This window comes from Dreissena polymorpha, chromosome 2, assembly GCF_020536995.1.
Source record: "Dreissena polymorpha isolate Duluth1 chromosome 2, UMN_Dpol_1.0, whole genome shotgun sequence".
Lineage (NCBI taxonomy): Eukaryota > Metazoa > Mollusca > Bivalvia > Myida > Dreissenidae > Dreissena > Dreissena polymorpha.
The window spans coordinates 131,896,649-131,920,670 of NC_068356.1; the positions used below are offsets into that span (position 1 = coordinate 131,896,649).

At 34.3% G+C, this 24,022-nt stretch overlaps 1 protein-coding gene and 1 long non-coding RNA gene across 6 annotated transcripts in view; both read right to left on the minus strand.

The window, feature by feature from the left end:
• Positions 1-79: 79 nt before the first annotated feature.
• On the minus strand, positions 80-3,510 carry LOC127869034 (uncharacterized). The gene is made up of 3 exons (XR_008044379.1): positions 3,419-3,510; positions 1,188-1,325; positions 80-634 (listed from the first exon to the last, which is right to left on the minus strand). It is a non-coding gene; the product is annotated as an uncharacterized LOC127869034 (long non-coding RNA).
• A 9,949-nt stretch (positions 3,511-13,459) lies between these two features.
• The window catches only part of LOC127869031 (integrin beta-PS-like), a 52,401-nt gene continuing 41,838 nt past the window's right edge, over positions 13,460-24,022 (minus strand). For 3 of the 5 annotated variants that reach the window (XM_052411285.1, XM_052411286.1, XM_052411287.1), the window contains exons 19-22: positions 23,254-23,370; positions 21,938-22,104; positions 21,026-21,136; positions 13,460-18,635 (exon numbers count right to left, since the gene is read on the minus strand). In XM_052411285.1, coding sequence (XP_052267245.1) covers positions 21,038-21,136; positions 21,938-22,104; positions 23,254-23,370 — 383 coding nt within the window. In that variant the 3' untranslated portion in view covers positions 13,460-18,635; positions 21,026-21,037. The remainder of the gene's footprint in view (positions 18,636-21,025; positions 21,137-21,937; positions 22,105-23,253; positions 23,371-24,022) is intronic. The other 2 variants (XM_052411288.1, XM_052411289.1) reach the window with 1 other exon arrangement.

The following is a 24,022-nucleotide window of genomic DNA, read 5'->3' on the forward strand; positions in this document are numbered from 1 at the left end:
GAGGAATCGATTGTTTTATTTGCTTCATGATACCTCTCTCCTTATAGGTCCACATTATTTATCATTATGCAACTAAAAGAAAGATACCTTTTTTTTAATTAACAAGATACAAGATACATGGCATTTTTTAGAAACTGTAATTTTAAAACTTGAAACAAATAACAGCAAACAAAATAAAGTTAGATCCAATATGTCTGTTGTTGTTTCAAATCCCCCAAAAAGGTTGAATATACCGGTAGGCCTCGTTAAATGAAGCATCCCACAGCGTCAATATAGGCAGCATATTATACGGCCCCAATATTGGTAGCTCCTCAATGCATAAACATAGAAAGAGCAACACAAAATCAAATTCAGTAGCATTACACGGAATCAATATAGGTAACGTTGGTTAACGAATATCAAAAATGACAGCTGTCTTTTAAAGAACTACAAACTGTCGTATGATATTATGATTTCCTTTTACGGGTCAATGTCAATTCCCATTTTTGATGTTAGAAGCATTTTGCTGTCATTTCGTCTTGCCCTCTCCCATCGGACACCCAACGTTCCCTTCTGGAGAGCGTTTCTGCTTGTTGACACGGTGTCAAATTTTCGTTTAGGTTCCTTCCGTTTTGGAATGTCAAATTCGTGGTCCCTGAAACATGATATTTGTTATCGAAAACTATTTATTTTACAACATTTACCATCTTATTTACTGAGAGCGAGTTTTTCAGCTTGACATCATCCGAAGCAAAGACAATAAAATGTAATCACATTTTATGTCGAATCATGAATTATTAACAGTACTGAGTATCATTTTCAGGCAATTATGACCCCTGTACTCGTCGACGGTTCGAACCCGTGTCCTAGACTCTTAGTGAATACATGAAATTGATCTTCTTCAACTTGGCAATTAACCTTTTTGACGACAGATGCAAATTAATCCTGTTGAATATTACGTATTGATAAGTTTATATAACGAATTTCACATTTTAGGAAACATCTGCATTAGACACATATAATCCTCTTCATTACAATGCATTTTCTGAGCACGTGCCTCAGTGTACAAAGCATACCTTTAAAATAAAATAAATGTTGACTGTCTCCTGGCAATTAAATAATGATTCATTTTAAAAAGACTTTTGTTGTAGACATCTCTAAACCTAAAACATTTTTAAATAATTTTAAATCACAGGATCTTGGCTTACTTTAATCTTATTTTTCGAATGATGTCATTCTGCTGTTGCGTATTGCATCCGTCACTGTTGGTCGGCTGTGCAGTGCTGCTCTCAGTTGATCCAGTCAAGCCATACACATGGGAGCGACTAGTACGGTAAAAAAACTTCCTGAAATCATAAAATTTGATTTAGATTATTTAGCTTCGTGTGTCGTGTCTCGCGTTCAAAGGACCACGCACGAAACACGAAGCGACGCACGATATTTTGCGCGACAGTCGCGGCGACACGCGATATTTGTACTGTTCAAGTTTCGCTATAATCATATCGCCTGTCGACTGTCGCGTTTTCAAAAAATCAGGGGAGACAAAAAGGGGCTATTTTTACTGCATTCATAATCCGAATGTCAATTTCAAATGCTTCGATTGGTTTTATTGCTCGTTTGTGTTTTCTAATTGCATAACAGTGCTTTCGAAACATTGATTTGGCGTGTTATTATTCTGATTTTATTTTTGGTTTTACAAATGGGCAACATTATTTGTGTTTTCAATTTATTCATTAAGAGAAATAAGATAACATTGGTTGTTATATTTATCCTCATCTGATGATGCGGATGGAATTAAATTATGTTCATATATTGTAATAAGTAGGTATGTCTCTTTTTATCATGGTTAGGTTAAAACAAACAAGCAAGTAAGTTTATCTGGACGAAGCGGGTACAGATTTTTTATTCGAATGAGTGGTGTTGCTCTCAGTAATTTTAATCAGGCTGACAATATATGAATGTGCTAATTAATATTAAGAATGGGTTTTAATATTCTCAAACTTTTTAGACTCGGAAAATTGGGCGTCGCTCTGCGAAAAATGGGTTTAATGCATGTGTGTAAAGTGTTGTCTCAGATTAGCCTGTGTAGTCCGCACAGGCTTATCAGGGACGACTCGTGCCGCTTGTATGATTCTTTTCGTTTCAGAAGTCTCTTCTTAGAAGAACGCCCAGTTTAGACGGAAAGTGGCGTACCTGATTAGCCTGTGCGGACTGCAAATGCTAATATGGGACAACACTTAACGCACATGCTTTCAACCCCCTTTTCACAGAGCGAGGCTCAGTTCAATTTTGCTATTATATTAAATTTATACTGGTACGTTGCTAACGGAGACGCCGTGCTACAACCTGTAACTCGAGCCCATTGTCGTAAAGTGTCTCAACATTCAGGTGTTCAATACGTTTTCCCAAACACCGTATATTTTGTTTTTATTAACTTTCAACATTTTAGTAAAATGCTCGTGTGCCGAAAATATAGTATTATGAATTGCGGAACAGTAGCAACACTGTAGAGATGATTCTCACAGTTCTTCTATAAATTGTTCCCTCAATCTTCACAGCTGAGCAAAACATATGCATACAATTGTGTTCATTCAAATTGCATTCTTTAACTACCAAATCTTAATATTAAGATAATATTTAATATTAAATATATTTGGACAACTAACAAAACAGCATGAGAAAAATAACATTCCGACAAATTATTTTTCAATTCTTTTGAGATCTTCATTTTACAATACTCCGCTCCGAATCGCGATTTATTTTATGATGATAATGGCGATGAAGATGGAGATGATGATGATGAAGATGTTGATGATGATTTGATTTGAACAGTACATATCGAGTATCGCTTCGTGTGTCGTGTGTCGCGGTCTGAAATTAGACCGCGTTACACGAAATTCGGATAATATGGGCGATATTTGAATAATAAAATATCGCGCGTCGCCGCGACTGTCGCGCAAAATATCGTGTATCGCTTCGTGTGTCGTGTGTCGCCCTTGATGAAAGAAGGGCAAGAATATAGATGTCACTATCCGGATTCCCTAATCTTAACCAACCTGCGTTTGCCATAATCCAGCTTCAGCAAACTGCGTTTGCTCAACCAACCCGCGTTTGTAAATTTTTGAAATAGCAAGAACTGCCCAAATTAAATATAACAACAACAACTTATATCGCAAATACAATAAATCATCAAAAATTAAGCATCGTGTGCTCTCATTTTTCTAGAAATATGATTTATTCGTGAATGGAAAGTAAAAAAATATAAAATCAAACTGCGTTTGCATCGAAAATCTAAAGTTTGTGTCGAAGTGTTCTTAAAAACTGCAAAGCTTCGAAACAAGTGCAATGCGTCTTAATATGCGAAAAGGTATGAAGCATGTCATAAGCTTTGTATTGTCCAGAAATTTTAACATATTCTCTATAAAAAGATGAAAATTACCTGACGGAGCGGGATTCCTGATGTAATTCAACAACCTGCGTTGACTTTTGTGGTCACGTGACAAAAGTTGTTCATCCCCGGTGATACAGGTATTTTGATTCATTTAACAGCATTGCTGTTCTTATCCTTGTTTATTTTCACTTCAAACAGCAGCCTCCCCAACCACCCAAGGCCCACTGTTCGTCCAAATAGTATCCCGCCTGGAAATATTTATGGTTGTTTATTGAAATTTAACAAGTGGCATATTCCACAGAAATGTAGGTAATGTACTTATGTATTTTGCTTCTCTCATTATCTAATGACATAGAAACAAATCCCGGACCCGAATATCCATGTGGTTCATGTGTTACTGAAGGTTTTGAGAATGATTTAGCCATAGAGTGTGACACATGTTCTTACTGGTTCCATATAAGTTGTCAGAATGTTGATCCCAATACATACAATGACCTAATAGCATTAGATGTGTCTTTTTCGTGGGTATGTTGAATATGTGATTGCCATATTTTTTCGAGTTTCTCATTTCACTCGTTGTTGTCTCTTTCTTCCCATAACAGCTTTGAACCACTAAATGATGTTGCACAGTCCAGATGGACTAAAACGCAGACGGCCACCAAGCCTAGGCAGGCAGGCAGGCAGGCGGCAGACATGCAGGCAGGCAGGAAGGCAGGCAGGCAGGTAGATAGATAGATAGATTTCGAGTTGGATACCTTGTTATATATATATTTGATAGTGTTTTTTTTTCAGAAAAGTTTATTTTTCGTTATAATATGATAATTTATCATTCAAAATGATGTTTTCACTAATTAATATCATAGACACACGCTAACCACCTGTGGTCGGAGACAGATGCCCCCCACACCCCCACCCCCCACCCCCCCAAAAAAAAAATAACAGGGTCTTGACACATGATTTTTTTACCTTTGACCTAGTGACCCCAATTTCAATAGAGGTCATCTACTGTCAAAAACCAATGCACATGTGAATTATCAAGTCAGTCGGTCATTTCGTTGACGAGTTATTGATCGGAAACGATTTTCACACTTATTGTGACAGTTACCTTGACCTTTGACCTAGTCAACCCAATTTCAATAGGAGTCATCTACTGTCCAAGGCCAATGCACATGATAAGTAACAAGGAAATCGGTGAATCAGTTGACGAGTTATTGATCGGAAACTATTTCACACTTAGTGTGTAAGTGGCTTCAAGCTTTTACCTAGTGACCCCAATTTCAACAGGGTTATCTTCTGTCCAACGCCAATGCACATGGGAAGTATCAAGCCGATCGGTCCTTCACAAGTTATTGATCGGAACCAATTTTTTTTTCTTAGTGTGACAGTGACCTTGAACTCTGACCTAGTGACCCCAGTTTAAATAGAGTTCGTCTACTGGAAATGGTCAATGCACATGGGAAGTGTCAAGTCAATTGGTCAATCCGTTCACAAGTTATTGATCGGAAACGAACTGGTCTATCGACAGACAGACCGACCGGCCGCCATCCATCAAAACAATATACTCCTTCTTCTTTGAATGTAGGGGGGGGGGGCATACAAATATTAATATTTTCCTGTCCTTGTGTAGAATGAGTTAGAATCTATTAATGTCCACATGATGTGTGAAAAAAAGGTTTCTTTCGACACATTTAAATCGATCACACTTTCAGATCCGCGTCATGCGAAAATGTGTCTTAAGGCGTTTTGCCCAGCGTAGCACAAGCCCAGCTTACGCAAATGCGCAGTCTGTTCAAGAGGTACGTTGTCCGCTATAACATTACGCAACAAGAGCTACGTTGTCCGCTATAACATTACGCAAGCCTTCGTGGTCTCGTTGGGTATCTCTTGGACAGACTGCGAGATGCGCAGATTGTGCTATTGCTACCCTGGCCACATATGGTATAATACCCATATTCACATGACGCATTGTAAATGGAACATGTAAGCATATTACTTTTCTTTTATATAAAATTGGAGTTAGACTGTGTTATTTATAGCACACTAACATATTTAGGTAGCCTATTCAGGCTTTCAGAAATGATTTATAGACGGACTGACCGAGTACTGCACACATTTGTTGTTTGATCATTAAAGGATTTCCCAGCTATAATGACACTATACTATTTCGGTAGTGTTTGTTTTCTCATCGTGAAAGCAATACTGTGTTACCAACGTTCATCGATATTTCATTATGGCTTCCCTTGACGAATTAGTGAGAGAGCACTGACCCTGAAATTCTGCGAGATGAATTATAGCGCGTAATTGTGACTGGGCCAAAATGTGTGTCTATGTGTCGTATTAACATGCAGAGAGTAGTCCGGAATTCCTTATACAGACCAGTGTTACATCCTACACGCTGTACACCAAGGCAGTGATGTGGCCAAAATTCAATGGCATTTCTCTCAAATCAGCCAATGAAATATTTGAATGTAGTCATTCGGGTCAGCTGCCGTTATGTAAAGGTCATTTAAGGTGAACAGCTGGGCTATACAGCTACGACGAAAAAGTGTTCCAATTTCGACTGCACATAATATAGGTTGATATAACAATTAAATAAATTTTTGCAGCGTATTGTGTCGCTTTTAACAGCATTGTGTTTTGGTTTTCTTTCATGCACCGTATCTGCGAATTTATTTAAATAATATTACTAGAGTATTTTATATGTTTTTATACGTCCGGCTGTTGTCGGGACGTATTATTGATACACACTTGGCGGATGGGTGAGCGGATGAATCTCTCTAAGTTTCTATTGAATCTTCATACAACTTTCTAGAAATATGTGTTGACATAAAAGAAGCAAACAGTTGTATATACAGCAAAGTTTCACCAGGCGCTTCAAATGCACTGCCCTGTATTAACAAAAAGTACTCAATTCGCCGTTTAAGTTTTATTAATATATTTACTTTTCGTCTTTATCTACAACAAACATTCCAGATATGTGCCCATAAAATGGAAGCTAAATTCAATAACCAGCCAAAACAACATTTCTATATTTCTGTATACATTTAAATAATTCTATATAAATCGAAAAGGAGCATGATACACTGGATACTTATTATGCCGTATTTCCTTCTCGTTGGTAAATATATTTATCTTATTTAATTTACATGAATGTAAGAATGAACTATTGATTAGAGAACAACATTATTTTATCGAAATTTGAAACATTAAATAAAAAAATCACAATTACAGCAGAATTCTTGCAGCAGAATCAAGAAAAAATACAGAAGATTCAGCTTTAAAATTAGAACATTGGAATGTTAGGAAAATATAATACTGCCCCATTGTTTTTCGGGTGTGTTATTAAATTTCAATTCTTCTTTGTTTTATAAAACCGAAAGAATCGTAAAAATGACACTCGTACAAAAGAATTCATATAATTACGGAAGTTAATGTAAAGGTAGTGAACCACAAATAAAGAATGAGCATTTTATCCCACACATCACAACTTTTATCATATTACCAGATGAAAATCGATAGTAAAACAACGATCGTATAAACTTAAGCTTTATAATATCGCCAGAGCTCCAGATAAGATGCGTATCTGCGTATTTACGCATTGAAAAAGTGAAACAAAACTTGACAAATCGGCCCAGTACGTAACATTACGCAATACAAATCTTGGTACGTACTTTTGATCGATTAAAGTGCGTAACCGGTTAAACAAATACTCCAGTTGAGGTTTTAGTGTAAGTTTGAATTAACCTTTGAATCAAAAGTGAGTCAATCAAAAGAACCTTGTAATCAAAATGGCGGCCCATTGTGTTCTAGGTTCGAAAAAGGAACGTTTCAAGCGAACAGCGGCTCCTCCAGGAAGTAATTGTATATAACAATATGCCAATAGAGATACATCTTATGATGCTTCTAGAATTGTAAAATAGTTGTAAGCGATCTCATTGTTGAAGAAGTTTATAGTTAACGTACATTGACCACAGACAGTGTGACTTTATTTTTATTTTCACAAGCAGTGCCATAACTTAGTTTAATTGCGCACTGGCGTTCGTGGTGTACTACATGAGTACTATATGCAAAAAAGACCCAATCAATACAGAGATACAACACATGTACGTTGAATATTAAAAAAAAGTCTGTTCATATCATCATTGAAAATTTATTCTGTTTGTATTTATAAATTAACAAATAATAATACTTTTGGATTAAACACGCCATGATCTATGTCAGTTTTCTATGGAAATTGAAAATATACCTCAATATTCCTAAATCTCCTTTTTGGTTTTGGCTGACACAAAGGTTTTAAGCCTAGCATGATAAACTTCAAGATCTTTATCCAAAACTCACATAATATTCTCTATATTTAAGATAAGGCAAGGTATGAGCTAAGATAAATGGTGTATGACATGGATCGAAAAGTGCCGAACTCGATCCCCCATTTGATGTTAACCTGATTTTTTTACGAAGTTAAACAGGACATCAATTCATTTTGTTAAAATGCAGTTCATAGTTATAGGTCTTGTTGAGTGGTCTCACACAATTATACGAAGCACGGGTGCGAAGTTTCAATCTAATACTCGTTGGTCTAATACATTTGTAGTCTAAATACGAGATAAGGAGCCGTTGTTCCAAAACCAAAATCGAATTATTATGCAAATACCACAAACTACTCGACGAATAGTCCAGCTAAAAATTATTTGCCAAACAAACGTATCAGATCAAATATATCGAAATGAAATGAACTCGGACAACAATCACCAACACATACATCAACATTGACCGTTACACGAATTGATATGGGTACATGTGCGCATATCTAAAATGTTCAGTGTTCCAAGTAACACAAAGACGTTTTTATAGTAAATTTGACAACGTAAACAATGAAATGGTGCCTTCCAGCAAACACAAATTTGGAATTCAGTTATTGAAGCATCTACTTTTTCTTGTCAATATTAACTCAGTCTCAACTTCAGTCTATTGTCAATATTCACTCATTCTCAACTTCAGTATATTGTCAATATTTACTCATTTCCAACTACGATACATTGTAAATGGCCTAATATTACGAACATACTAAATTCAATATTCTGACTCAATTTTGAGTGTTTTTTTTTCAATTTTTAAAGTGAGTTTGATCATCATGCTCAATACGGTGTCAAGTTTGAGTAAGAATCAACGCTGAGTTTGAGGTGGAGTAAGTGCATATTTGCATATGTTTAAGCTAAGGGTTGAGCTTGTTCGTGCACAAACATGCTCAACACTCAGCTGAATGGAAGTCACATATCATCTCTTGAATAGTGCACACACATTAAGAACGTTTATGATACTGGGCAATCTTTTACTCAATCTTAAGTACGATATCTTGTCAATGTTAACTCATTCTCAACTTCGATTTCTTTTCAATGTTCACTCATTCGCAAGTACGATTTTTGTCAATGCTTATTTATTCTCAACTAAGACTTCTTGCCAATTTTACTCATATTCTTGTTGTTTTGTAAATGTTAACTTATTCTAAACTATATTTTCTTGTCAATATCAATATCAATGTCAATGTTTATTTATTCTCAACTAAGATTTATTTTCGTTTTTCAGTGTGATGTAATATTCGCAGGTCCCTTGTTTTGCATCGGGTACAAAAAGCAATCGGTTTCTGAAGTCATATGTTGCCTCTAAAATATCTCGTTCACCGCCGTTTTTCACAGGTTTTGCGTCAGAAGAATTACGGTCTGCATCTACAGGTTCGTCCGCACTTTTTTCAAGCTCGTGCTCGGATTCTATTGCACCGTCTCTGTTGAGAATAAATAGTTTATCGCTGCACGCAACAGCGAACCTATCGTCCACAGTATCATACCAGGCACCGATGAATTGCTGGCTGAATTCATCCGGCAGCTTCACGCTGTGATATAATCTGATTTCTCGGTCATGCACATCGTAACATCGCAATACGCAAGAACCAGACTTCTGTATTATACAAAACATGGCTACTCTCTCCATCGACACATGCAAGATCGCAAGAGGCTCATCCTGAACATACTCAGAGCATTTCAATTTGCGATCTGCATCAGTCAATAACAGTTTTTTCTCGGTATTGTTGAAGTATATAATACCGTTAGTAAAATCTGCCGTCCATGAAAACGGCACTTGCTTTTCTTGACCAAACGGCGTGAAAACGACGACAGTTTTACTATCCGAAGGTACAGGCGATGTAGTTGTTGCATTTTCGGAACAAACCGGATCATCACTAAAAAAAATGGACGATTCAACTTCTCTTTCAGTCTTCTTAAATATCTGCTTGAACTTTGCAAATGAAGCGATCATCTTTGGTTTTAAAGTACCGTCAAACATCTTTGGTTTAGGACTACCGTCCACGACGGGGTTTTTTGCCACTCGATTATTCTTTCCAATGAAAGGTATAAGCGACCTTTTTCTGCCTTTTAAATCGGGAGGCAAAGTTGAAGACTCGGTTCCAAATTGTGATTCATAATAAATATCCGAATCCGATGCCGACTCTTCGTCTGCCTCTTGATTTTGTGGCACGACTTCGCCTCTCGAGTTATGTGTTTTTGTCTGTGTTCGCTTGGGTTTTGTATGCGGTAAAACATCTTCGTAACACTCAACTTCCAAAAATATCACCGTTCCAAATGGTTTGTGGTTCACGTTGTGTCTCAATGTCTCATTTACATTAAACGAAGCATCCAACGATTTCCCGGATCTTGTGGTATCTGTCTTTTTCAACAAATCTGTCAAAGCTTGGACAACGGATTCAAATTTCTCCAGTCCAACATTCATTGACAAATGATCCTTCAGTTTTGTCTCTAGCTCACGACCTTCTTTCAAAAAGGCGGTAAAGGTACTTTCCATCTTTACTGCTTCCGAGTCCACCGTCTGTATTGCAAGTTTAGCACTTTGCTCAAGTCTGATAATAATATCTTTAAGTTCTAGGTTAATGTCATCTTTTACAGCTTGTCTTCTCTCTCTTATTTCTTGCAAGTACTTTTCTGTCTCTGTAAAACTGCGTGTGGCTTTTTGAAGCGCGCCCATTATGTTAATTAAACCTTTATCTTTCTCATACAATGTGCCTTCCAGTGACTTCACTTTACACATCTCTCCGTGACTTTCCTTGCATTTTAGGCACAGCAACATGTTATGCGTGAAACAAGCTGCAATACACCCGTCTTTATGTTCATCGGACAACCCGCAGTCAAAATTACCAGTCTCAGTCGCCATGGCTTATACACAACAGTCGTCGCCAATTAATATCTACGTGGAGATATGAAGAAATGGCACCTCTTTCAATCGCTAATATTACCTGAAGAAGTCGTCTTAAGCAAAACAAGCTTCTTTACTGGTGCAACCTGTACAGTAATGATAATGAATTAATATAGTTTAAAACATATTCCTTTCCAATAAACCGATTTTTCGTTTACGAACGCTTTTATGTATTTAAAGAAATTCTTAATTTATTTAGAAATTATGGATGACAATATGCATAAAATATAAGCATGAACTTCACAACTTACATGGTCGGGATTTAATACATTTTCCAGGACAGTAAAAACCTGTTTACTACAACCACATCTTGTGTTAATGAATGCAATCTTCAACATAAACCTTTTCTTAATTCTTACCTATTTAATATTCATTCGTGAAGAGATGTGACATCAAACTGATGTAATCAAGTCCTATTGATTACAAACATAACTAAAATGTACACCACTCTGTCAACGTACATTCCTATAAAACAATGTGAAAAAACAGTTGCTATAAAAACAAAGGTTTTTTTTTACCACAAATCAGTTCATAGTTATGTTTGGTAACTAACTCCTATAAGGAAAAAAAATCAGTATTAAATGTAGTTTACGTAGAAAATTTGCTGAATAGTAATACCTGTGCGTTTATTTTCCGGGTCAGTGTAGGAACAAGGTATAACAAGGAAACTATCTGATGATAACATTTTCTAAAGGCACCTCCACAGTAAGCACTAGCAAATTTATCGCTTCTAAAAAGGTTGCACGTAAAATAAACTAACTCAACTGAATTCAGGTCATAAAGACAACCAGGTCAACGTTTCTTACTATTTGTAAACAATTTCACACATTTTGGAAGAGTTTAATTGGCCTCAAAGATACATTGTTCCTTAATATTTCCTTCATATACCAGACTAAATGAATTTAGAAGTGCCTTTATTGTAACTTATATTTATTCGGAAAATTTATTCGGAAAAATAAAAAAATCTATATTTATTAAAAAGTGGTTAATTAAAGCTGAAATAATTGATTGAAAATGAGATGAGAACACGAGTGTTTAAACGCCTATACGTAATGACGCCGATTTTAATGTACCGTAACTTATGTATCGCGCAGATTTTTTACCTCTAAATTTCAAATTATAAAGTTTGTTAGCGTTATACATTGATACAAGGCTATCCTCCATGGCTGCTAAATTGCAAAGAATTCATTTCCTAATCGTAAATTTTCATTGTAGCCGCCATTTTTTTATTCTAACAAACTACACCCTATAATCTTACAGTCTGGTACCGGTATGTATGGCGGAACAGAATTGATCTAATCGTTCTTTGAAATGATGTTAATACATGTAGCTTGTTTTATGTTGGCCATTATCCTAACTTTAAACCATTGTTTCAACATTGTTATCTCTAACACGAATCAAACAAACAAAAAGGTTAGTGGCATCTAACAAAAATCCAACACAATAGAAATTTAGAAGGCAAGTCGTGATGTTATAAGACAGGAAATTTAAGTCCAATGCTCAAACATACAAAACAAGATGTGTTTGTGAAACACAATGTCCCCCTATATATGACCTTGACCTTGTGAAGGATGACCTTGACCTTGTGAAGGATGACCTTGACCTTTCACCACTCAAAATGTGCAGCTCCATAATATACACATGCATGCCAAATATCAAGTTGCTATCTTCAATATTGCAAAAGTATTCATAAAATAAGCGATTTGGGCCACATATATTTGACCTCTGACCTTGAAGGATGACCTTGACCTTTCACCACTCAAAATGTGCAGCTCCATGAGATACACATGCATGCCAAATATCAAGTTGCTATCTTCAATATCGCAAAAGTATTCATAAAATAAGCGATTTTGGCCACATATATTTGACCTCTGACCTTGACCTTTCAACACTCAAAATGTGCAGCTCCATAAGATACACATGCATGCCAAATATCAAGTTGCTATCTTCAATATTGCAAAAGTATTCATAAAATGAGCGATTTTGGCCACATATATTTGACCTCTGACCTTGAAGGATGACCTTGACCTTTCAACACTCAAAATGTGCAGCTTCATAAAATACACATGCATGCCAAATATGAAGTTGCTATCTTCAATATAGCAAAAGTTATTGCAAAATGTAAAAGTTGGCGCAAACAGACCAACAGACAGGGCAAAAACAATATGTCCCCCACTACTATAGTGGGGGACATAAAAATGGAATTTCTAGTTTAGGTGAGGATGACAATGACTTGTGGTTTTGCCGATTTCACATGTGTAAAATCTTACACAACAAATTCGAATTTCTAGTTGAGATGTGGATGAAAAATGTCTATCGATTTTGCAGATTTTTTTTATCCAAGATTAGTTTCCCATATGGGTGTACGTAAATTTGCATGATCGAAACTTCAGCTTTGTCACCAACGTGACTTATACCCCTGAACTTCTTCGCCAGCTAAATTCAAGGGCAAAAAATGTGTGATCCACTGATGATATAAAAAGTGTCTCGCACGATTTTAAGTCATATGTAGGACATAATTCGAACTTCAAGCTGACGGGTTGATGAAAAAAGTCTGCTCTGCTCACTTGTATGAGGACAAACCAACTGACCAACAATGATCGATCTACCGTCAGCGTTAAGCCAATTAACTTCCTCCCTGCGGTGATAAAATAACAAAATAAATACATATCATTTACAAGACATTTATTTTTAGTTACTCTTCACTCTTTCAGGCATGTTAAACAAGGAATATGTTTAAGATACAACAAAAACATGGATCGGAAATGTTTTTAGAATCCCGTTAGAACAATAGTTTGGTTAATTATATGAAGCATAACACTGTCAAGATTTCGTTTGGTACATTTTTATTATAAAACTTGTATTTCACAAAAAATGATTATGATAATATATAACAAACAGTTTACATCAGTTCTACAGAAGCAGGTACACTCCAATAATAGATACACTTAAGCAGATACGTCCAAAAAGTAAAAGAAATACAAGAAGTAAATATTCTGCGATGAGGAAAATTCAAATGACAAGAATGTATATTTCTAACATCCGATGGATGATCGATTTAAGACATCATATGTCAATGTACACGTAAAATGTGCAGCTGAAAAAACAAGTTGGAAAAACAAGACCAACACATTTTCTACTTTTAAATTTTGTCATATTATTAACCCATGTCACATGATAAGGCCCAAGTGATATTCAAGTAATCACTTTACTAAATAGCTCAATTGTTTGTGATTCATATGTTAAAACAATGCATTTGGTTGATGAAGTTCTCTCTGGTATAACTTAAATACAAACATATTTCAAAAGACATTTGCAGACCATGTCTTAACTATCTTGATTATTTTTATAACAACTGCATATTTCATTATCTATTTATGTCACACATAAAAAGTAGAATAGTTATTACGCCTACTGTACAAGAAATTCTCGTTATAACTTAAACATTTTTATTAGATTCTAGTTTCTAGTTTTCTAACACTAGTACACTATATATGTTTCTTTGAACGCAATGTTGAAAGTAAAAAATACAAATTTCTTACCATAAAGGTCTCAAAGTTAGTCAAAAAACAAATATGTTATACAATGTTCATGGTTAACTAGTAAAACCCAGATGTACGTGTAACATGTGACACTGCGTGTTAAGAAACATTAACCAACGTGAAATGTAACATAATTTCAGACTTACACAAAGAATCATAAATAGGACATAGGAATAATTTTTAAAACAATTGCCTATGATCTCAAAACAAACGTTTACAACTAAAACAATACTCAATATACAACATACAATTGGCACTTAAAATAATAAAATACTAATAAATGTACATAAATTATAAAACTCACAAACAACATTTATAATGTAAACGCTTTTTCTACATCTACATGATAAACTTTGCTTCTCTCCAAAATGACAAAGCATAATTCAGCAATGAGCCATGAAGAGGGTTGACACAAAGAACACACAAACTAAGAACTAGACGAATTAGAGTCCATTTTGAATTGCCTCAAGCAAAAATTTAAAAGCATCAATCGTCCAAAAATTGTTAAATGCATGTTCTAATGGATGGGAGTTGTAACAAATGTTTAAGACACAATTCAACTAAATATATTTCATTTGTAACATGATGAACTTTTTAAATATTTGACACTTTAAAACTATCATGGCAAACTACAAGGTTACAGATGGAATTGGAACTAATATCTACAAGAATTGCTTCCTTAAATTATATCTTATATCATTACCTTTACCATACTGCCTGCATCTACTTACAGTACAACATGGACTACTTTTATATTTATTAAATAAACATTTAACTGATTGTGCATATGAAACAACACCAGTGTTTAAGGCAATCATTAAATAAATACTTAAAAAGAAAAAATATCTTTATAAGATAATACCACAAAGGCCTTTCATGTGTCTTGTTTAGACTTGCAACATAAACCAGTTTACAGCACGAACGAAAAATGTCACACAATCCCAATTATTCAAAGACTATAATCTTGCATAGTCAACATAATAATACATTTAAGTCTGTTAAGGCCATAGGCTGCACGTGGCCATAATAATTTTTTTTTACTTTTATTGTTGCAATATAAACCCTTTTTTTACTTTTATTTTTGCAATATAAACCCTTTTTTTTAACTTTTATTTTAGCAATATAAACTCATGTTAGTGTTTACTTTAAGCTTGAATTAAAAGTAGGAAAATAAATATGTCCCTCAGAATGACGATTCTATAAAACATAAACTGTAAGACCTTAAATTACACAAAACATACTTTTTTATGTATAAAATATTGAATATTAAATTGAACCACAAAAACTCATGATTATTTAACAAAAACATGGTTGATAAAAAATTCCACATACAAAAAATGTGGACATGACTCTTAGCAAAAATCTCACAAAACAAAATCCTGTTCCGAAACATATTAAAGCGGTAGAATAGTGTCAAAACAAAGACTGGCCAACATTACAAAAAGGGTGTACGGACCACAACTGTTTCACAGTGATGCTCCGAATGCTAACTGAGAAAGAATGAACTCGTGCTTATATTGCTAGGCTGAGGATGCTGTAGAATGATATGCCAGAAAAGTATTTTACACTATATACAATGTCATTAAGAATGATTAACATTCTCACTCAATTAATTAAATGGTCTTTACTTTCAATTCTTATTCAACTTTAAGATATGGACTAAATTATTGCAGCTCATTTATTACTGATTAATAAACATGATTAATATCAATTAGCAACTTGTCAATCAATCATACATGATTACATTTAACATATTTCTTTTAACATACAGAAATGAGGAGAAACATTATTTTTGAAAAAGGCACATTGCAAATATAAAATTCAATTCTTGCTTTAAAAGTATCAGGTAATATTTGCTAAGTGTGCTGTTTAACCACCAGAAAGACTAATTAAATAAGTATAAATACAAAAAGTGATTACATAAATTACATTGATTACCAATATTTCAACATTCAATCATCTTACAATCAACACACCATAATGTAAAGTTACAATAAGATGTTAAATAAAGAATGAACTTTTGTATTGTTGTATTACAACCATGTTTTATGTTCACAAGTTAACCCCTAAACAACTAAAACTGAGTCCATAATTATAGAAAAGTTCATAATATACACAGTTACATTATTAAAGTGATTAAAGACAATATTAGTTTTAATAACCAAATGCTAAGCTTTCACAATCAAGGGTGTGATTTGAGAACCACCTCAGGGAAGGAGAATGTCATACCCCCCCCCCCCCCTTCCCTTTACAGAGTTCAACTAACCCCCTTCCCTTTACAGAGTTCAACTAACCCCCTTCCCTTTACAGAGTTCAACTAACCCCCTTCCCTTTACAGAGTTCAACTAACCCCCTTCCCTTTACAGAGTTCAACTACCCCCCTTCCCTTTACAGAGTTCAACTAACCCCCTTCCCTTTACAGAGTTCAACTAATCCCCTTCCCTTTACAGAGTTAAACTAACCCCCTTCCCTTTACAGAGTTCAACTAACCCCCTTCCCTTTACAGAGTTCAACTAACCCCCTTCCCTTTACAGAGTTCAACTAACCCCCTTCCCTTTACAGAGTTAAACTAACCCCCTTCCCTTTACAGAGTTAAACTAACCCCCTTCCCTTTACAGAGTTCAACTAACCCCCTTCCCTTTACAGAGTTCAACTAACCCCCTTCCCTTTACAGAGTTCAACTAACCCCCCTTCCCTTTACAGAGTTCAACTTAACTCTTTATTTGTATATAGATCCAGCAAAGTGTATAGCTTTTCACAAAATTAGTTTGAGATTGAAAGGGAGGAAATCTGCTTAAAGGAGGACAAATCACACCCCGGACAATAAAGAAGCAATTTTGTTCAGACAGATTGTTCATACCAAATCCTGTTGGCATGTGCAAACAGTCTAAAAGGTTACCAGTAATACTCATTAGACCAAAATAATGAAATCAAGTCATAAAATACCTTGTCAAGGTATATATAAACATAAAAGGTGCACACTATTACGTGGAAAACAAGTCTAAACATCTTGTCAATTCTGTGTTTGATGTCTTACAATACCTTGACAAAATACAGTGTAATAAATCATACACTGTTATAAATTATTTAACAAGTTGAACTTTCTAACTTCTCACTATGGATGGTATTGTAAAATCACTATTATACACTTTAGCACCAAAGTAATGTTAAACAAAGTCTGTATCGTTTAATATTTTGATTGGCTACACACATACTAGGCTTTGTACAGTTTGATGTTTAAGCAGGAGTAACACTAAAAAGAGATTACTTGGCAAGTGTTGAATGCAGGAAAGCTAATCAATAGGGGCGGTGAAAGCCTGCACAACAAGCCTTTGCGAATTGTTCACATTTTAGAGGTGATCACGTAATTTTCTCTGTTATCTACACTGAACTGATATTTTAGTTATATTATTATTTCCTTCAATTTTCATCTTTCTTTTAACAAAAATAAAATACTGCATTAAAAAAACAACACTATAAGCAACAAATGACTTATACAAAATGACCTCATACAGTTTGTATGTTTACCGTCTTCTAAAAAGTGTAACTACAGCTAAGATTAAAAAAATGGGTGTAATTTTGCCATTGAAGGAATGGCAATTGGATTATATCCTAATTACGTGCTTTAATGAAAATGCAAATATTGCAACTAAACTGGTGTTCAGAACAATTAATAATATCACACAAAACTGACCCCTGTATAGCCAACTGTTGAATATTTAATAATCAAAACATCAACAAGCCTATTAAAAAATATATGAACTGTATAGATACATCATGCTTGATTAAGAAATATTTAATTGAATAATTATAAAATGCACACTACAAAAAATGAACACAATAGATTTAGAAAGCAATATTTTGCTGTACAACATACATGTTTATTGTTTAAAAAGAAAATAATATTTATATTAAACAGGTTGGTGTAAATTGTCTCCTATTTTACTACTGTTTTCAGTTAACTGTTATTTAAAATTCACATTACATCAATAGTTTCTAGAATATGGGTTTTGATTAATAAATCACCACCTTTTACAATACATTATTACAACAATATCTTTATGTCTCTATAATTCAATGAAAAGTTGTTCATATTTTATTTTATACCATAAAGCTAATTAAGCCAATGCCATTAAATAGAAAAACAAAGGAGAGAACATAAAATGGAAAAAGGAATAACACATTGTTTATGTGTGACTAACAAGTAAACAATAGAGATTCAAAACCGCTTTTTTGAGAAAACACATGCATGTTCAAATCTGTGTTTGTAAAAATGAATTGTGATGATTTTTTTCTAAGTCCTTCAATACGCCTGTTGTCCAGCTAACTTTCATTATTGTCTAGATGTCAATAAGCAACAGAAGTAGAGCTGATGGTGTTCATAGAAGATTGATGAACTATTTTCCGGCATATGTTGGATTTTTGAAAGTTGAGGTTGCCTGTTGGTAAATGGGATTCTCCCCCTGAAATACAAATAAGCAGAATAATAAAGCATATTTCTTAGTTATATTTCAATAGCAGAACAACAAAGACCATTTCTCAGTTATAATCCAATAGCAGAGCAATAAAGACCATTTCTTAGTAATAACTTCAGTATTAGCCCTCTATACAAATAGCAGAGCAATAAAGACCATTTCTTAGTAATAACTTCAGTATTAGCCCTCTATACAAATAGCAGAGCAATAAAGACCATTTCTTAGTAATAACTTCAGTATTAGCCCTCTATACAAATAGCAGAAAAATAAAGACCATTTCTTAGTAATAACTTCAGTATTAGCCCTCTATACAAATAGCAGAGCAATAAAGACCATTTCTTAGTAATAACTTCAGTATTAGCCCTCTTTACAAATAGCAGAAAAATAAAGACCATTTCTTAGTAATAACTTCAGTATTAGCCCTCTGTACAAACAGCAGAGCAATAAAGACCATTTCTTAGTAATAATTTCAGTATTAGCCCTCTTTACAAATAGCAGAGCAATAAAGACCATTTCTTAGTAATAACTTCAGTATTAGCCCTCTGTACAAATAGCAGAGCAATAAAGACCATTTCTTAGTAATAACTTCAGTATTAGCCCTCTATACAAATAGCAGAGCAATAAAGACCATTTCTTAGTAATAACTTCAGCATTAGCCCTCTGTACAAATAGCAGAGCAATAAAGACCATTTCTTAGTAATAACTTCAGTATTAGCCCTCTATACAAATAGCAGAGCAATAAAGACCATTTCTTAGTAATAACTTCAGTATTAGCCCTCTTTACAAATAGCAGAAAAATAAAGACCATTTCTTAGTAATAACTTCAGTATTAGCCCTCTGTACAAACAGCAGAGCAATAAAGACCATTTCTTAGTAATAACTTCAGTATTAGCCCTCTTTACAAATAGCAGAGCAATAAAGACCATTTCTTAGTAATAACTTCAGTATTAGCCCTCTGTACAAATAGCAGAGCAATAAAGACCATTTCTTAGTAATAACTTCAGTATTAGCCCTCTATACAAATAGCAGAGCAATAAAGACCATTTCTTAGTAATAACTTCAGCATTAGCCCTCTGTACAAATAGCAGAGCAATAAAGACCATTTCTTAGTAATAACTTCAGTATTAGCCCTCTATACAAATAGCAGAGCAATAAAGACCATTTCTTAGTAATAACTTCAGTATTAGCCCTCTTTACAAATAGCAGAGCAATAAAGACCATTTCTCAGTAATAACTTCAGTATTGGCCCTCTGTACAAATAGCAGAGCAATAAAGACCATTTCTTATTAATAACTTCAGTATTAGCCCTCTATACAAATAGCAGAGCAATAAAGATCATTTCTTAGTAATAACTTCAGTATTAGCCCTCTGTACAAATAACAGAAAAATCAAGACCACTTCTTAGTAAATATTTCAGTATAAGCCCTATATAAAAATAGCAGAAAAATAAAGACAATTTTTTAAGAATAATTTTAGTAAATACCCTCTAAAAAAACAATGAGGTGAAATGCATACTCAAATTTTAGACATTCATATTAAAAACTCTCGATTCATTGTTCAAGACATCTTTCTTTCTTTAGGTATGTTTAGTATTGTATAAAAAAGTGAAAACTGTAATAGATGAAAAATAAAAAATATGGTTAACATGTAAATAATATAGAAAACATCATCAATGGTGCTAGCATGTCATTTAGAATAAATAAAGTCTCATATTTTTTTTTAGATGACTAGGCATCAAGAATAAGTTTTTTTATTTTAACTCCTTCGCTTTTTTATATCTGATACATCCACTTAATACAGAAGAAGACATTATTTTGCAGTATACGTTTGTCAATAAAACTGAAGAAAGCATTTGATAAGAGTCATCAGAAATAGATAACACCTCATTCATTATAGAATGACTGGAGAAGAAAATTTCGCAATCAACTTGGAAAGCTGTCAACTAGATAATAATGTAGTCCATGCAGATATAAAAAAATTCCTTCGAGGCCATTATAAAATAAGAAAAATGCCTATGCCTTGGTGGTCAAATAAAAAAAATGAATGGAATCCAACAATTTTTCATTATGCACATAAAGTAAATAGAAAGTGTTTGTTACCAAAAGGAATATGTGTACAAAGCAATAATAGACCGCGATAAAGTTAAATCAAGAAGAGGGTGAAGGGCTTAATGCAACTGAATTTGTAAAAGAATGCTCAAAAGAGTCAAGATACCAGAAAAGTTTGAAAACAGTCTTCAGACCATGTTCATTCAAATTCAAGCGCATACCAGTAGACAACGAACTTTTGAGGGTAGTTTCTAGATTCAAACAGAATTTGAAACAAGTAAATCTGTATATAGAGAGTCCTGCAGGCATGAGGCATGTCAGTTAACCTACTAAACATCTATTCTAGAATTTCTGGTTGCTGGGAGCATCAGTTTTGGTGGTGTTGTCAAAAGCAGGATTGACAAACGAGGATGTTGCAGGGTTGTAAAGTGGGTTTCCTTCCTAAATACACATTTCAACACACAAATACATTTCATGTTGTGAACTCAGCGACAATTGAAAACGCGTTTGAATCCTTTCGAAGTAATTCAACAAAATTCTCATGATGAGCATTTCAGGAAGCATGTTGAACAATTACCTTTTTATTGGTATTTTATGCATGAAACACAAACTAATACAAAGTATCTGAATAACATGATTGCGCAATTCCGATTCCAAATTTCTCAATACATTTTAACAAGACTATTGCCAAGCAATATATTTCCCCTACCGGCTCCACCATTGTCAGAAATATATCTTTAAAAAAAATATTTGTTGCCATAGCAACCATGCTTTTTGATGTAGGAACAAAATGAAATGAACGTGCATAATGTCCTTATTGCCATCTATCCATGTTTCAAGTTTCATGAAAAAATATTTAAGAACTTTTAAAGTTATCGCATGATCCACAAAAGTGTGACAGACTCACAGACTGATGGACACACGGACACACAGAGCGCAAACCATAAGTCCCCTCTGGTGAAACAATTTAAACATCTGCAACTTAAAATTACTATTTACAGACTATAATCAACTAATTTGGTGACACCATGATTAACAGAAAAAATTGAAATCCCATGATAACCATTTTTTTCAAAAATTAATCTGCTTTCTTAATTTCTGAACACAAAAAAAGTATTTATTTTTTTAGTAACAAATTACCTAAAATTGACTCTTCCCAAATATGAACAAAATCGATAATTAAAAGTTAACGAAAACAAAAACAGATAAACAAAAATCCTCCAATACAAAACACATCCTTACAGTGTCCCACTTGGCGTTCTGTGTCTCCTTTTCGAACTTGGCGAACTCACGCTGGTCATGGATGGTCGTGTAGATCTTCCAGATCACAAGAAGAACAAGGCCAAAGAACACTATACCTCCGATGGTGCCCAGAACTATCGCCAGAATGTTGACTGACTCGGGGCACACTGGAAAGAAAACTCTGAATTTAGATGGAGATGCAGAAGTGGTGCTGAATTTGGCTAGGCATAATTCGGTTATTTTTTATTATTCTATATTTTACTCTTTAGATGATGCATCAAAGGACGATGCTCATGCATTGAACATCATTAAAACGTTCTAAAATGACATGGTATTTCCAGTCCATTCCTTGGTAAATACCATTACTTGGGTGTTTTTTGTGAGGTTTAATCTCAAGTGGGAACAGAACCTGTGACTTCCAATTAGCTTACATATATAACTATATCAACTATGACAGTGCAACCTCATTTTTGTCTTCAGGAATATATTTAAAGGGCACAGGATATTCCTCTGAGACCAATCACCCAAGATCTTTTAAGGCTGATTGTATAGCTGTTATTTTGTCATATTGCCAATTACAATAGGTATCTTCTTTCCGCAAAAAAAGTCCCCACATAACATATCATTAGTTTGCGTTCACATGTTTTGAAAGAGATTTAATAACTTAGAAATAAACACTTTTGAAGTTGTAACCTTCATTTAAATGATATATTTACGCTGAGGAGGTTTTGTATTATGTCCCTTTTATGTATAATTGTTAAAAAACAATCTTATTTTCCTAATTTACATTAATTTGACAAAAAAATTCTAAATTTCAACGGTGAAGGTCGTATTCCCTTAAAGATGAGAAAAAGCCGTGCTCACTTAATCTTCTGTACCTAAACCTCCAATTGTTCAATATATATTAATTTCAGCTCAATTCAATAAAAAAAGCCATATGCTTACTTACAGGATCTTGAATTCATTTATTGGTTAAAACATTAATAGGATAGGGCGTCTTTGGTGGGGATAGAAAACGTGACTTTTCAGTCACTAGATGAACACTATAATTCATCCAATTGGTCCAAAATAGAACCAAGTGCCTTCTAATTTCTATGTCATATGGAACCTTTTTGCACCCAGAAGGCTATTAATAACTATGACTGGGCAATAGGAAAAATATACATTTAAGGGAACAGTTGATTTCTCTGATGCCACTTACTTTTCGTCTTCTGGACCTTCACCAAGTCACTCAATGAACACTATATCAACTATGACTAGGCGATAGGTAAAAGATACGTTTGAAGGGCACAGTTTATTTGTCTGACACCACTCACCTTTTGTCTTCTGGACCTGCACCTCCACATTGTTGTTCTCCACGTACTTGTAGGTAAAGAAGTACCTGCAGTCGTCCTCATCATCACTGAACTGGCACAGGTTTAGGTCGTCCCTCTCTGAAAATAGCAACATATTTGAATTGTATAGTAACATATTTGACTGCATATAAACACATTTGACTGTATAGCAACACATTTGACTGCATATAAACATATTTGACTGTATAGCAACACATTTGACTGCATAGCAACATATTTGACTTCATAGCAACATATTTGACTGCATAGCAACACATTTGACTGTATAACAACAAATTTACCTGCATAGAAACACATGTAACTGCATAGCAACTCATTCAACTGCATAGCAACTCATTCAACTGTATAGCAATACATTTAATTGTCTGTATAGCAACACATTTGAATGTAGGGTACAGGCCATCCCTCTTTGAAATAGCAACAAATCTGAATGCATACCAACAGATTTTAATACAAGGTTCAGGTCATCCCTCTCTGAAATAGCAACACATTTAACTGCAGGGTAAAAATAATTTCTCTCTGACTTAGCAATGTGTTTAAGTGCAGAGTTTGTTTGTTAAGTGTTTTTTCCATTTTTGTCTTTTTTAATCAAATCATGTCATTCAATAAACCAACTCACACTTTTCTTGGGCTAGCTGGTTTAAAAGTAATAGTTCACCTGCCCTATTTGGATCAGAGGTAGGGGACAAAAAGGCTGTAGAAAGAAATCATGAACAATCAAAACAAATCT